The sequence below is a fragment of the Enoplosus armatus genome, chromosome 3 (genome assembly GCF_043641665.1).
Source record: "Enoplosus armatus isolate fEnoArm2 chromosome 3, fEnoArm2.hap1, whole genome shotgun sequence".
In the NCBI taxonomy this organism is placed as follows: Eukaryota; Metazoa; Chordata; class Actinopteri; order Centrarchiformes; family Enoplosidae; genus Enoplosus; species Enoplosus armatus.
Window position 1 is genome coordinate 13111647 of NC_092182.1, and position 14435 is coordinate 13126081.

Consider the following 14435-nt stretch of genomic DNA (forward strand, 5'->3'; position numbering starts at 1 on the left):
AATCTGACGATTAATTTCTTAACAAATTGATAAACCGGTGAGTTATGTCTATAAAATGTCGCAAAAATAGTAAAAAAAAAAAAATGCCACAATTTCCCCGGAGCAGGAAATGATAAATTCAAATTACATTCCAAAACTGTCCAAAGATATTCAACTCATTATCAAATGAGACAAAGACAAGCAACTCTTTTTTGTCTGCACTTTTGCTTGAAACATAACTAAAACAATTAATCAATTAGCAAAATAGTTGCTGATTAATTTTCTGTTGATCGACAATTTGATTAATCTTTCAGCTCCAAAGGATATACACATGACTTTATTAATATGATACGGTCAAATAATCTGTTTAGTGCTTAAACAACATTTCAGTGGATTATTGATTACTTTTGGAGCTCTGGTGTGCAAGTGTAAACATTGCTAATTAGCTCCAAACACAAAGTACAGCTGCCATGACACTAGCATAGCTTAAAAAAACTGTTTTATCATTTAACATATCCATCTGGTCTCAGGGGCAATTTTTATTGAGCCCTAAACGTTCAACATCCATGCATGAGTGACGTGACAGTGACACCTGTAATATTTTTCCCACGTTGCATCCTGCTTGCCGTTTCCCCTCGTTACTGGGCTGGTTCAGCCGGTCTTAAGTCTGATTGGAGTTCCCACACTGCTCTGCCTTGCTGCCTTGGGTGTAATAGTGATCCAGCCCGTTTCCTGACTCAGCCTCCAAATCAAATCTTCTGTTATCCTGCCATTCTCGTCCTTGTTAAGGGACAGAAGGCGTGGCAGCAGGTAGAGGAGGGATAGCCGGTTATTTTGGGACTGATCTGCAGTGGCAGTTTGGTGGAGAGGAAATCAAGGCCAACAAAGATTCAGAATGTGTCTAATTTTACAGCCAACACCTGCGGTTTTATTTCAGCTGGTGACTGGATGGTGACTGCTGAGAAAGGAACTGCTCCAGTGGCACTGTATTGGCAAATCTGTTCCCCTGACATTTCTGGAAAAACTGTATAAAGCACAGGTTTCATCCTCATGATGTTGAGATCGTGTTGGACTCTGGGTTGTTTCATTTCAGTTTCCTGTCCTCTCTGTGTGTGTCTGTTTATGAATGTATGTGAACAAGGCTGGTCATGTGTCTTGCCAGGCAGGGTTTACCTCTACATTAAATTAGTCTGCAGAATTCATTACTGCTGATTAATTTTCAAATACTGTTGCCAGATGAGACCAATCAGAGGGTCCAACAACAACAGTCACCACCTCCCTGCATGCTACTGTCCGTCTGGTTTAAAGTTAAAGTAACTGGTTTAATGTCAGTGATCACTGACTGGAAACAGTGTTTTTTCTCTCACTGCACAAGCGCTTCATCTCACGACCCTGCCTGCACTTTTCTGCCAGAAGAAAACGCTGTGTGGTCACGAACCCTTAGAAACCAAAACTGATGAGTAAAATGAAAGCAGTCGTTCAGTTAGAGTAACTGTTCCCGCGCATAATGACTAATCTGCACATTTAAAACAATGTTTTTGTCACCCAACCTGTCTCACTTTCCTGTGCACGGTTGACTCAGCTAACTGTTTACAACCAAAGTCAAAGGCTGCGTTAAGGCTTGAAATTCTGGTTCTGAAATTATGAAACTGGTTGCTGTTGACAAACGTTTAAGGTTGCTTTTTTGGTTTCACTCTGACTCTACTCATTCACCTGCACTCCCTGGAAGAAGAGATCTTGTATCTCAATGGGACCTTCAAGGCTAAAAGGCTGAAAGGATCAGAGATTTAATTAACAACAATTAGATGATCAATAAATATATTTTAAGTAAAACTGCATTTGTTGGTTCCAGCTTCTAAAATCAGCATTTTGTTGCTTTAGTCTGTTTTATATCAATATCCTTAGATTTTAGACTGTTGGCTGGACAAAGCAAGGAAACTGAAGATGTCTTTGAACTTGTGAAGGGCATTTTTCACACTTTTTAACATTGTGTAAATTAAACAACTAGTTGATTCATTTAAAAACAAATACTCAGTGGATTCATTGATAATGACGATAATCATTGCCTCACTGCCTTCAGCTTTGTTTTTTTCTTGCTGACAAACTAGTAGCTTACAGTTATTTTGATAGTGATCAGTATTGAATCAATTTAAATGGATGTAAAACTGTTGGAACCGGACAATGTGAGCAGTGTGTACAGTGTGTGTCAGCTGAGAGGGAGTGAAAGGTGAAAGGGGCTCACTCCTGCCGTCTGCATTAAAACTGACAGCTTTGTTTAAAATCACCAGTAGTCCAGGTGCGGCAGACGGCCATCTGGTGCCTGCAGTAGCCCACCTCCACTGGGCCGTGTGTTGACACAGGGGCCACGAGGAGGACGCTCCTCTCTGCCAGCCAGGAGCTTCTACCTGAAATACTGCTGATGTCTGTACTTTACATTTACGTTAGTTAAAAACAGCTCAATACAAAATGGCATTATTAATGATTTACAGTGTTTTTCCATGTTCGGTATGTTGGTACAAAGCATTTTATAGCCACTTACAATGGCTGCAAATAATAGTTACAGTAATGGTTTACAGTCAATACTATGAAGTGTGAGGGTCAGCGATAGTTTCCAGATAACTTTGCTTACAAGAATAGTTTGACATTTTGGGAAATACACTTATTCGCTGTCTTGCTGAGAGTTAGATGAGAATATTAATACCACCCTTACGTTTGTGCGGAAAATATGAAACTACTTTAAGCCAGTTTGCTTAGCTTAGCATAAACACTGGAAACAGCTAAACAACCCAGTAAAACCGTGTTGTTTTTGCCTTTCAGTTTTTGCGTTGATTAAACAAACGGAGTACAACATGTTAATTAGTGAACTTTAAAGGTGCTGGTCAGTGGATTTCTATATCTTTGGACAGGGCCGGGTTAGCTGTGTTCGGTCTTTATGCTAAGTGAAGCTAACCAGCTGCTTGGTTTAGCTTAATATTTAATGAACGGTAAAGAGAGTGGTATCGATCTATCTATCAAGAAAGTGAATAAGCAGCATATTTTCCAAAAGGTCAAACTATTCTTTTAAGTCCTTTAAGTCCAAATAATAGTATTGTCAGTGAATTTGGTTGAGGGTGGAGGCCTCTAGTCTCTCACATGATAGTATAACTTCACCCTCTGACCCTCTCCTTACCCACATGACGACATGCCCTCAGGCCCACCATCAACCCAGCTGATCCTCGATGACACATGATTTGAACTTATACAACACTGCTCTTTTGATAGGGCTTTTTAAATTTTTGCTGTGTGTCAGATGCCATCTCCTTGAAGAATGAAAGCACTTCTTAAAGGTTTGTCATACAACAGTGGAGCACTTTCAAAGAAATTGGTGAAGCTTAATCACACATCTGTTTTTAATGGAGATTTCTACATTGAAACCACGTTGGTTAAACCGGTCCAAGTAGGCCAACAGTAACGCTGATATCTGGAGCCACACTGCAGTTTCTCTTCACTCCATCAAATGAGAAATAAATCTCTGAAAATGTAAACAAACAACCCGTGGGGTATCATTATGATTATAATTTGTGTGTGACTGCACAGCCTCCAATGACATTTTCTCTCATTTTTCTCAACATTTCTATTTACACTCTGCCTGCTCTGGCATACATCAGGACAAGAGGTCACTAAACAAGTTCAGCCGTCATAACAAATTATCCATGGCCAGACACAGCGTTAGAGCAAGACAGCCATGACCAACTGGTCCGACAGCGCAGTAAAGCAAAGTCTGCGCGAACAAATAGCATATCTTTACTAACAAATACCTGCAGGGGTCGGCTCTGGTGGGACAAAGTTAAAATGTTAACAGTTTATCATTTTTATTGCTGTGAATTGAAAGGACGTCATACGATAGAGAAGATGAGATGGGGGGTGTCAGCAGGAAGTGAAAATGTCAGAGAAAAAAAGAGTTGGAGGAAGCGGGAGACTGAGAGATCTTTGAGACCACACAATGTCTTCTTTCTGTCCGTCCCCTCAGTGCAGCCCATCTTTGACTGAAGAAGGACTCTATTGTGCGGACGTCTAAACGAGGGTTTTCTGTCTGGAGCTGCAGAGGGACAGTTAGTGGCATGATCATGCTGTGGAGCACCACAGGAAGACGACTTATCAAGGTCACTCTTCTGACCTCGGGTTTCCTGCTCACCAGAATCACAGATTGTGCGACAGAGCAGCTCGCAGGCTTGTATTCTGATTACTTTTCCCACCCAGGAACTCCACTTTAACTCACATCCTAAACAGTGCTTTTATTGCAATCTGCTTGACAAATCTCTTCCCTCTTCTGGTATTTTATTCCTTGTCAGCATTCGCTCCTTCCCTTCCCCTCTCAGGATTTATGTCTCTTCTCTCTACCTCTTCTTATCTCTCCACACCTTGAGTTCGTCCGACTATGAGCCAGGCAAGCACGCTCTCCCACACTGCTGAAGTCTATGATGCTTCCTGTGTCTGCGATACTTGGGAAAGACATGAGGGTACATTTCTTCCCCCGTGCTTTGAATGTCAGTCACATGAGCTACTTTCAGCCAAGACTTTTTTAGCAGCCATTTAAAGCCCAAAGGCAGTTCTTTGGAGGGTCACATGCTGGCTACTAAAATGCCCCGTTATGCCTTAATATCAGAAGAATTTGGGGGTATATGTGTGTGTGTGTGTTCTTTTGAAAAACAATCTGCTTTTTCATACAAACACAACATGAAAGGCTGTTTCTGGGTTAGGAGTCCTTCAGAGGAGTCTCTGGTTTATTGACTGTAACCTTCTGTGTCTATTGTATCACGGTAAACTATGTGACAATGTTTGTGTGTATGCGAGGGTGAATATTTGTGTTTGGCAGTGAAAGTGTGTGTGTTTGACTTAACCGGGCTGTTGGAGTTGATGCCTTGCCTGTGTGACTATAAACACACATTGGGCCCTGTGGTTGTGAATGGACTCCTTGAAGTTATGTATAGGGTTTGTCACCATATGTGGCTTTGGCCTCTTCCACGGGTTTTGTTTGGAAAGTCTTCTTTGTTGTAAACATACATTTTCAAACTTTTTTTCCAGTTTTAGCTCTGTAAAGTGAGAGAGAGCTGCGTGATGATAAAGTTTAATCTTCTTGGAAACAAAAACCAATACGAGTCTCTGTCCCATTGTCTCAAACAATTGCCTTTTCCAAGCGGACCCTGTGGGCCCTATCTTTTTTTAGACAGAGAGGGGGAAACTGCTGCTTTATGGGAGTGCTGAAACACGACGCTCTGCAAGAAATAGAAAAACCATTAATTGTCTCCAGAGAAGCTAATGTTTTTTCCGTTCTCTTTACTGTGGTGTTTTTTCTCTGTTTTTCCGAGGCAGAGTGTGGAGACGTCACGTTGGCAGCAGGCTGCAGGCTCTGCAGAGGCCCCGCGGTCCTGTCACTAACTGAGCCAAATCTGGCTGAACTGGGACGTGACACGACGCAGGCTCAGGCAAGTCCGTGCTCACATGCAGGTACAGTGATTCACAGTAAGAATAGATGGCAAAGAATATCTCTACATTCCTGAGAAGGCGGTTGTTTATTCAGGCTTAAAAAATCTGCAAGACGGCAGAGAATGACTTTCTAATATTACAGGAATTGAGAAATAGCTTCATTGCAGGAAAAAGCTTATGGAGACCTAATACTATCATGCTTATGATGAATTAGATATATATGGATTCCACACAGTGGATCATACCTAGCAGTAATATTATCATTATTATTATACATATAATTATTAAAGAGCATATCAATGCAGAAACTATGCTGATTTTGCAGAAAGCCAATATGATTTTCTGCCCTTTCCTTTTAATTACTGTATAAGCAAAGGTTTAATGTTGATTAAAAAAAATTCTCATGTAGGAACATTTAAAAAAAATGGAGCCTGTACTGATTCTGTTTTGTGCTCATGCCATTAATTAAACAACCAATGAACGACACAGGCACCAAACAGTTATTTTTAACCTCTAATGAGGCAGCTTTATTTACACTATGGGATTGTGGGTTTGCTTGTAAAGCCGTGTGTTGTACTGAACAGAGGAAGTAGGGTCTGACCTGAGAGGCCCTGTTTGGCCATGAGAACCAAAGCAAAGTCCTCTGGGATATTTCGCCGGTGTCATCTCGTCTGTTATGATTCCCATGAACCTCGTGGTCCGGTTTATGGTAAGCAGAAGAAGAAGAAGGCAGCTGTGTGTTTTCTAAATAAAGCTGGTGTGATGATTCCCTGATCCCCCGTGTTCAAATCTTATCTGGTCACAACAAAGGGGAATATTCCAATGTTATTATAATTTTTTTTAAATATTTTTGAAAGGTTATACAAAACAATTTCAATAAAGTACTTTAATTCTGGAAATCCTACTGTAAGGGTAACTTGGTGTCAGTCGGTATATTTATTAAGATGAATAGGAACAACAGGGAATTAATGACTCCGGATATTATTTTTTAATTCTGGCCAAGTTATAATGTGGGAGTTTTACCCAGCTATTTCATAGCCAAAGAAAGAAAACAAAAAAGAACATTAATCACAATTATTCTTTGCCAGACTGCAGGCGAAACACCCCCCACACTTCACTTCCTGTCTCACACTCTGCTAGTTGATAGGTTAAAGGAGCCTTCATGTTAGTTTCAGAGTTGATTTTAAATTGTTTTATCACTTATAAAGCCTGGAACAGTATAACCCAAGCTATACCTGGTGGTTCCTAAATCCAGACTCAAAAACGAAGGTGATGTTTGCCATCAAGGCGCAAAAACACCGAGCCTCCAGAACAATCTTCCAGAAGAGAGTCGGATGGTGGATGAAGTCTATCTCTTCAGTTAAGTCTCTTCTTAAAACGCACTTTTATAGTCGTCCTGTGTTCCGTTGGTCTTACCTTCCCACACCATTTGTTTTTATTGTGTTAATTTTTTATTCTTTCTTTTATTCTTTTATCACTGATGTTTTATTGCTTTTTTTTCTTCCTGTTTTATTGATGGTGCTATTGTTTTTATTCTTTTTTGATTAACACTGATTCCTGTTGTTTGTTGTTTTTACCCTGTAAAGCACTTTGTAAACCCTTCTTTAGAAAGGTGCTATATAAATAAAGTGTATTAATATTATTATTATTATTATTATTATTATTATTATATTATGTGTGTGTGTGTGTGTGTCTCAGCAGTCATGAGAGGAGTCCCTCTTCAGTAAAGGCGACATGAAGTGATAAGGTGCTTCTCTCTATCTGAGCAGCAGACAGACTTGTAGTCGTTGTCTGGTTGTGTGACATATATGGAGGCCAAACACTGCTGGGCATCTGTCCAACACATAACTCAACTATTTTAAACTCCACACAGCTTCATAGACATTTTGATAAAGCCTTTCATAAACATCATTACACAATTTGTCCCCTGAAGGACACAATATGAATATGATGTTTGCTTTCTCTGCAACATGAAGCCCTGAAGGTCAAAGTTACGCAAGCAACTTGGTGAGTGAGTCCACTGGAATTCATCGAGCGCCGAGAGTAAATCATACATATTCATGTTGTTATCTATCAGCCAAAATCTCAATAACTGGGTGTCATAATTTAACTGCAGCACAACATTTTTTCCCCCTCCTGCTGTTTCCTTTCTCTCAAATGGAAACCTATTTTCTCTGGAAGCATCACATGATGCCGAGATGCTTCCAGCTAAATGTCAAAATGGCCACATGATGTCACATCTACGTAATCAGAGTTAGCAAATGTAAAAGTTGGAGAAACAAAAACAGTGGCTCCCTTCTTCTTAACACAATGAAAAGAAAATCACAGGGTCTTTTTATGTCATTCTCCCACTTCTTGTTTTCCTGGAGAGAGATTGAGCTCATTAACCTCTATACTTTGTGGCTCTGTTCACACATTTCACCTGAGCACTGGACCCTTTCCCATATCTTTCCCATGAGTCCAACAGGAGCAGAGAAATAACAATGTGACATCTCAACAGCCTTAGTTAGTTTGAATAACTATACTCAGCGGCACAGACATCCGCATCCACGACATCCTGCTGTGTGAGTTCAGGCAAGGACATTCAAAGCCCCCTTAGATCAACGTAAGGTCTGCAGTGCAATAATCCTCAATATGGCTCTAATTAGAGCTTGTTTCTATCAACACACAAGAATCACAGAGATGAGGAGTTTGCCAAGCTCAAACACATGGCCCATCTTCTCCTCCTGTTTCCTATTTAATTAACAGGAGATTTGTTGTGTGTCCACTACTTTAGACTGGGCCACCCTGTAACTGTGCGATGCTTCAGCAGATCTGCTCGAGATCATCTTGTGTGCCAAAGTCATGAATAATGTTTATGGCAACTGGTACTAAGTACTCATGGGTCTCACTTGCTATAAGCAGACTGTGGGTGGCAGCCATCATTTATCCTTTATAGTTTGAAAGCTAAGTATTGGTGGACAGACTTTTACTTCTTTACCTCTGTGCCAACTGAAAAGTGTCCCTCTGAAATGAGGACAAGTGGCAGAGGTCAGACGACATCAAAAGGTGGAAAAGAAAGTCAAAAATCCAACTGCAATTCTCTGTCGGTAGGAAGAAGTCACCTGAAAGTTTCCAAGAAGTCCCATCGTCAAGTTCGTTGCCACAACAACAATCACAACTGACAACCGACAGTTCAACAAGGTTGCCAGGAGAGCATTTAGTTCTCAAACACTTTTCATTGTACAGGGATTCAGCGTGGAGTCTTCTTGATGCTTTGCGTTGCAGCAGAATATCCTGTTTGGAGATTCTTCAGCCTGCATCGTGAACTCCAACTTTGTTGAAGTAGATTTTTTTTAATTCTTTTTTAGAATTTATTGATCAAACGGCATTTTGTTGCTGTGTACTCTCTTTTGTTTTGGCTCGCTGGAGTTGAATCTGACATGTTTTTCTGCAGCTGATGCTGTTCAACAAGTTGCATGTGCATATCAGCGTTAACCTGATCTGTCATTAGCATGCTTGCTTGTTGACTCTTTAACTGTAGTGTCGCAGATATTGTTGTATTTGTATTTCGCTATTCTCTCGTTCTAGAGAGTTCTCGACTCAATAAACACAATGACATACAATGAGGATATATTTGAACCAATAAACTGGCTTCAACAACTTGATACTAGCAGTCACTTAAACAACACTTAAACCCACAAATGCACATGTTTGTCTGTTACAGCTGTGTATGGTTTAATCTACTTGATGCTTTATATCTACAGCTCTCTATTCAGACAGACATAGGGGACTACATTCTGGAGAGCGTGTGCTGTTGAGATGAGTTTGAATAATGGGTTGGATCCATTGCTTCCCCCTTTCTTCTCCTCATATCCCCTTTCCCTGAATAACTCTCAGTCAGCTGGAGAAGGTGATGTATTGAGGCACTTATCCAGCTGCAAACCACTGGGAACCAGCGCGCACTAAAAAGGAAAATCAGCAGCAGAGCCAGAAAAATCTCAGGAAAAGATGAACACACAAAGATTATTTGATCCAAGTTCTCTTTGCAAAAGATTTTTCTATTTTTCCATCATGGGTTATCACACACTTCTTCCACTGTGGTGTGGATGTTACAGCTGTTCATTACATCCCAGCTGAGTGCTCAGAAGTGTGCCTCAGTGATATTCCACCAAGAGACCTAGATAAACAGGCTAAGACAAACGGCGAGAACCATCTCTCTTCTGTAACCCCCCGTGCCCTCGATATCAGACATGATTGGTGAGGCCGGTTGCAGCAGGGAGCATGGGAAATCCCTTTTGGGAAAATTCTTTATCTTTATAATGTCTGGTGCTATTTCTCCTCTGAATTGATGAACAAAGCGAATATGTAAAGGCAAAGGTGAAGTGATCATTAGCTTATCTTGGCGCATATGTCACTCCTTTGTATCTGTGTTTTTACTCTCCTCAGACGTAGAATAGTACCATTAACCAATGTGTGTGGATGAGTTGGTGCCACCTGTCAGGCTTGAACACAGTAAGAGCAGAGACCGAGTTAAATGAGGCAGGGGGCTGTTAGTCAGATGCTATGCTTCATAAAGCAGAGGGGAGAGTAAACTTGTGCTACATCTGCAACCAGCTGCTTCGCCTCTCCTCTCTCTGCACGGACACATGGGGAATTACCTCATCATGCGCGCAGTGTTGATACAGCCTCTGTTTCTGGCCTGTAAATAGCTTCGTTGCCCTGTTTAAAGCCTCTCCAAAAGATTCAACTTCTTGTTGAGTAAGAACAGAACTTTTTTGGGAACATTGAGTCTCTTGCAGTCTAATGAGCGCGCCCCAAAATCTCGTTCTAAAATGGACTTTACAAACTCAGATGCCCTTATTAGTCCTGGAACGACTACAAGCCTGCACATCTGAGATACTATCATGTTTTCAATTTGTCTTTTTTTATTATACACCAATTATACTAAACGCTGCACATCCAAACTCCACCATGCATGCCTGGAGGATTACATCTCTAATGAAAACAAATGAATCTACATTCATTTGCTTTACTGCAGAGACAGTAAAAGCCTCCTTTAACTAAACTGGCAGCGAGGAGTCACTGTCTGACTGTAATGAGCTGTAATGAAACTCAGATGACCACAGCGGAAGCTTTGTTCAAATAAAACGTAATCTTATCAAACAACCACATATCCGGTGCCACATGCAAGACATGAATGATATAAATAAGAGTATGTAGAGTTTAAATAATGAGAACATCTTTATTTCCATTTCCATAGTCAAAGCATATAAAAAGTGAAAAAACACATATAAAAATAAAGTGACTCTGAGGATTGTCCAGTCTGTACATGGCTTTACATGAAAAGTCAGACGTAGCCAATGATATCTTTGCAGATTATGGGCTGTCGGCTGCCTGATTTCATGAGGGCTGCAAAGTGGTAAAAATCGGTGTCCAGCTCATTAATGCCTGAGTGCGACTGGTGGAAAAAAGGGACTTTGGGCTGCGACGCCACGACTGGACAGGACAGACGTTTTGGAGCATTCACAGCTCTATTCACGTGGGCAGAGTCTGTGGGTCTCATCCTCACTCTGTCCTCCACGCTCTTAGAAAACCCAGCCAGTTTCCTCCTCATGTTGACAAAGAAACCTCTTCCCAGTCTACTTCTTGAATTTGGCTTCAGCTCGGTGGACTCTGGGAAATCTGGCAAGTCCATCCAGTTCTGTATGAGGTCTGCGAAGCTGTTGTCGCCCAGAACCAGAGGCTGGCGGTTGCGTCCTCTGGTCAGTAAAGAGTTTGTCCAGTCCTCTGGGTCGCTGACCTCAAACGACGTCCACCTCTCCAGACAGGCGTCAGAGGTGGATTTGGGTCGAATACGTCCGCTTGGTGCTCTGTTTGTGCGGAGGCAGGCAGAAGTTGACACCCGCACATTCCTCGTCCTCCGGAGAACCACCCCTTCATCCTGCCATGATGCCTCAGAGTAGCCTGAATCAAACTCCAAACTTTTATGGCTGCTGGGGGAGCCCAGGCTCAGTCTGAGGCTCAGGCCCAGCCGGCTGCTGGAGTCGTCCTCCTCATCCTCCTCCTCCAGAGGACTCGCCAGGCAGCAGGCGGAGTCGTAGGTGCTGGCCGTGCTGGCATCAGACATCCGCAGGCGTGTGCGCTGTTCTCGCTGCAGTGCTCGCTGCTGACAAGCCCGTGCCACTGCAGAGTGGCGCACTAAGGCTGGGAGTTGGGCGCTGATGGGAGCGAGGGGGCGTCTGGCTGCAGGGCAGGTTTTCCGTAGTTGTTTCAGGTCTTGCAGTGACCTCATCATATACTGCATCTGCTCCCGTAAGCATTCGCCTGAGTCACGTAGACAGAGCTGGGGAGACAAAGGATAAATAGTCAGACAAAAGGCACATCAGTGGACAGATCTGATGAACTGTTGCAGAATGGCTCTAATAGTAACAACAAGGGTTGAGTAAATACAGAGTATCACAGGGATTGCTTCGTGGGCACGCTCGGGCTTGCTCGCAGTACATTTCAACCTTTGAAAGAACACCTTTTCTCTTATTGTACTCTTGAAGGCCGGCCAACACGGCTCTTCAATCTTCAAACAAACACTAAGCAAATCTATTGTATCTGTCCGTTAATTTACTCGACCACACCAACAACGTGAGTGAACGCCCTATCTTCACTGACTCAGGCGTGATTCAACTGAAAACCCAGACAGATGTTGTAACAGAGAGAGCTGCACGAATGTCTAACCTCAGCTGAGACAACTCCAGGAGCACAGTAAAAACACCTGCACTATATCAAGGAGTTAACTGGGTCTCTCGTGGGTCTTGATTTAGCTATAGGGGTCCTGCCTCTTTAAGGGTGCAGCGTGCCTGCCTATGAAATTCACCACTGAGGAATATAATACTCCTGTTTCCTCTCTGACTCACAGTGCTGATTGGCCAGAATCAGCCAGTGAGCAGCGGTGGCTCAAACTCAAACAGGGCTCGAGAGATCATGTGACAGTGTGTGTGTGTGTGTGTGTGTGTGTGTGTGTGTGTGTGTGTGTGTGAGAGAGAGAGAGAGAGTTTAAGAGTAGATGTAAAGCAAAGGAAGAAGGATGAGGTCTCATATTCTTTGTAAACACAGTCTAGCCTATTCCTGTTTACATATTAACATATTATATGTGCTTCGTATGAGCAAGTGCTGCTTTCATATATGGGGTTTGTTTCATTTAAATCATATTATCAGAGCTGAAAACGACGCTGCCATAAAAACTGACTGAGACTGAGATGACAGAGAGGTGAGATGTGAAAAAAAAACAGCCGAGGAGAAACAGAGGATACAGGTTCATATGTGGCCGTAGAGGTCACATCCAGCACAAGGCAACACAACAGCACACTTCTTCCCTCCTCTACACTAACCTTTGAACCTGTATGGCCCTCTCTGCTCTGAGTCTACACTGTACAGTCTGAAGCATTTGACCCTGCCGCAAGACCTCCTGCCCCCACTTGGTTTTCATCATAACTCTGCGAGATGTTGCAAGAACTTGAGAAAGTAACCGAGGCACATAGTCATGGAACAGCAAAGCAGGAAATGCAAGGAAAATCACTACAAGCTGCATAATATCTCATCATATTATGAAAATAAACTGCATTCCTGCTCATCAAAAGCAGTGGATGTCTGTTAAACAGTTACACATCTCCATCTGCTGCAGAACTTTGTGGAAAGGGTCAACTGTCATTATTTACTCCAACAATGCTGTTTACAAACTCATATTATGGAGGCATCGCATCAGCCGTCTGCTGCACTGGCAGATGTTCTCTCCATATTTTGGAGGACTACCAGACGGATCTGCTATACAGATTATACTAAAAAGGCTCCTTAAGTGTAACCGCACTCTGAAATAGAAGAGTTTAGTTCAAGATATAGTGGAGTAAGTTTAGTAAAATAGACTCACCATCTCTGTTCCTCTCATCTGTAAAACTCAGATCCTGCAAGAAAGACGATGGAGCAGTTTTAAAACAACAACACACTCTCACATAATCACCCTATGAGAAATCACAACATGCGTGTAAAAGCAGGCGCAGACACTCACTTCAGGTGCGACAGAGTCCGTCCAAAGGAAATAATGTGGATCATTAAGAGGGGGGAGAAAAAAAAAAGAGATGTCCCGCTCGGTTCAGAGGTGCTGCAGTGTCACCAGCAGGGAGCCCGTCTTGAACAGAGGCAGATGTGTCGAGTGAAGCGTTCAGCCCTGTTCGCCTCCTTTTTACAGCGCCGCGCTCCGCAGCCAGTCACAGCGACTTGAGTGTGAATGAGCCAATCAGAGCGCAGGAGAGCTCACACAAGCCATTTGGAAAAGCCACCTCTGCGAAACACAACTGCAAGAGGTGCTAAGAAAAAGAAAACCCTTGTAAATAAGACCTTATACCACCACAGGATAAATAAAATGTGACAATGACACGGAGGCTGAAATCTCTGATCAGATAGTTCCCTCCTCACTCTCAACTTGACATACTCAAGAGATATCGAAGCTCAGTTTAAGTGCAGGAGATCACCAGGAACAAATCTGTGACTTCAAATGAACTTCACTTCCTGTGTTGTGTTGAATTGAGTGAAAGATCTCAGTTAAAGATCAGCAATGATCATGAAGTCTATTTGAGGTTGTTTTGTGTCTCGAAGCTTAAATCTCTGTAATTGTGTGTCTCTGTAAATGTTATGTTGTTGATTTATTGCATTATGATCTCTCTTGGTGGTAAATCTGCAGATGACTTTCTCGATTAATCATTTGATCTACAAAATGGCAGAAAAATGTTGTAGGCTAAACAACATTTTGTGACCAAGAATCCAAAGACATTCAGTTTACAATCACAGAAAACCATCAAATATTCATATTTAAGAAGCTGGAATTAGTGAATTTTGAGCATTTTTTCTGAAATCTTTTTTTTACAAGCAATTAATACATTTTCTGTCACTTGACTGAGTAATTAACAAATTGTTCCAGCTCAATTATGATGCATGTATGTGTGTAATTAAACCATGTGAAG

At 42.0% G+C, this 14435-nt stretch overlaps 1 protein-coding gene across 2 annotated transcripts; it reads right to left on the reverse strand.

The window, feature by feature from the left end:
- Positions 1–10655: 10655 nt before the first annotated feature.
- LOC139282776 (PAK4-inhibitor inka2-like) lies at positions 10656–13620 on the reverse strand. Of its 2 annotated transcripts, XM_070902652.1 has the most exons (3): positions 13484–13620; positions 13346–13379; positions 10656–11770 (listed from the first exon to the last, which is right to left on the reverse strand). In XM_070902652.1, the coding sequence occupies exons 2-3, from the start codon at positions 13361–13363 to the stop codon at positions 10775–10777; spliced, it is 1014 nt and encodes a 337-aa protein (XP_070758753.1). In that variant the 5' UTR covers positions 13364–13379; positions 13484–13620; the 3' UTR covers positions 10656–10774. The 2 variants fall into 2 exon arrangements, with proteins under 2 accessions (XP_070758753.1, XP_070758754.1); XM_070902653.1 differs by lacking the exon at positions 13346–13379 and having other exon boundaries at positions 13484–13613.
- Positions 13621–14435: the final 815 nt, after the last annotated feature.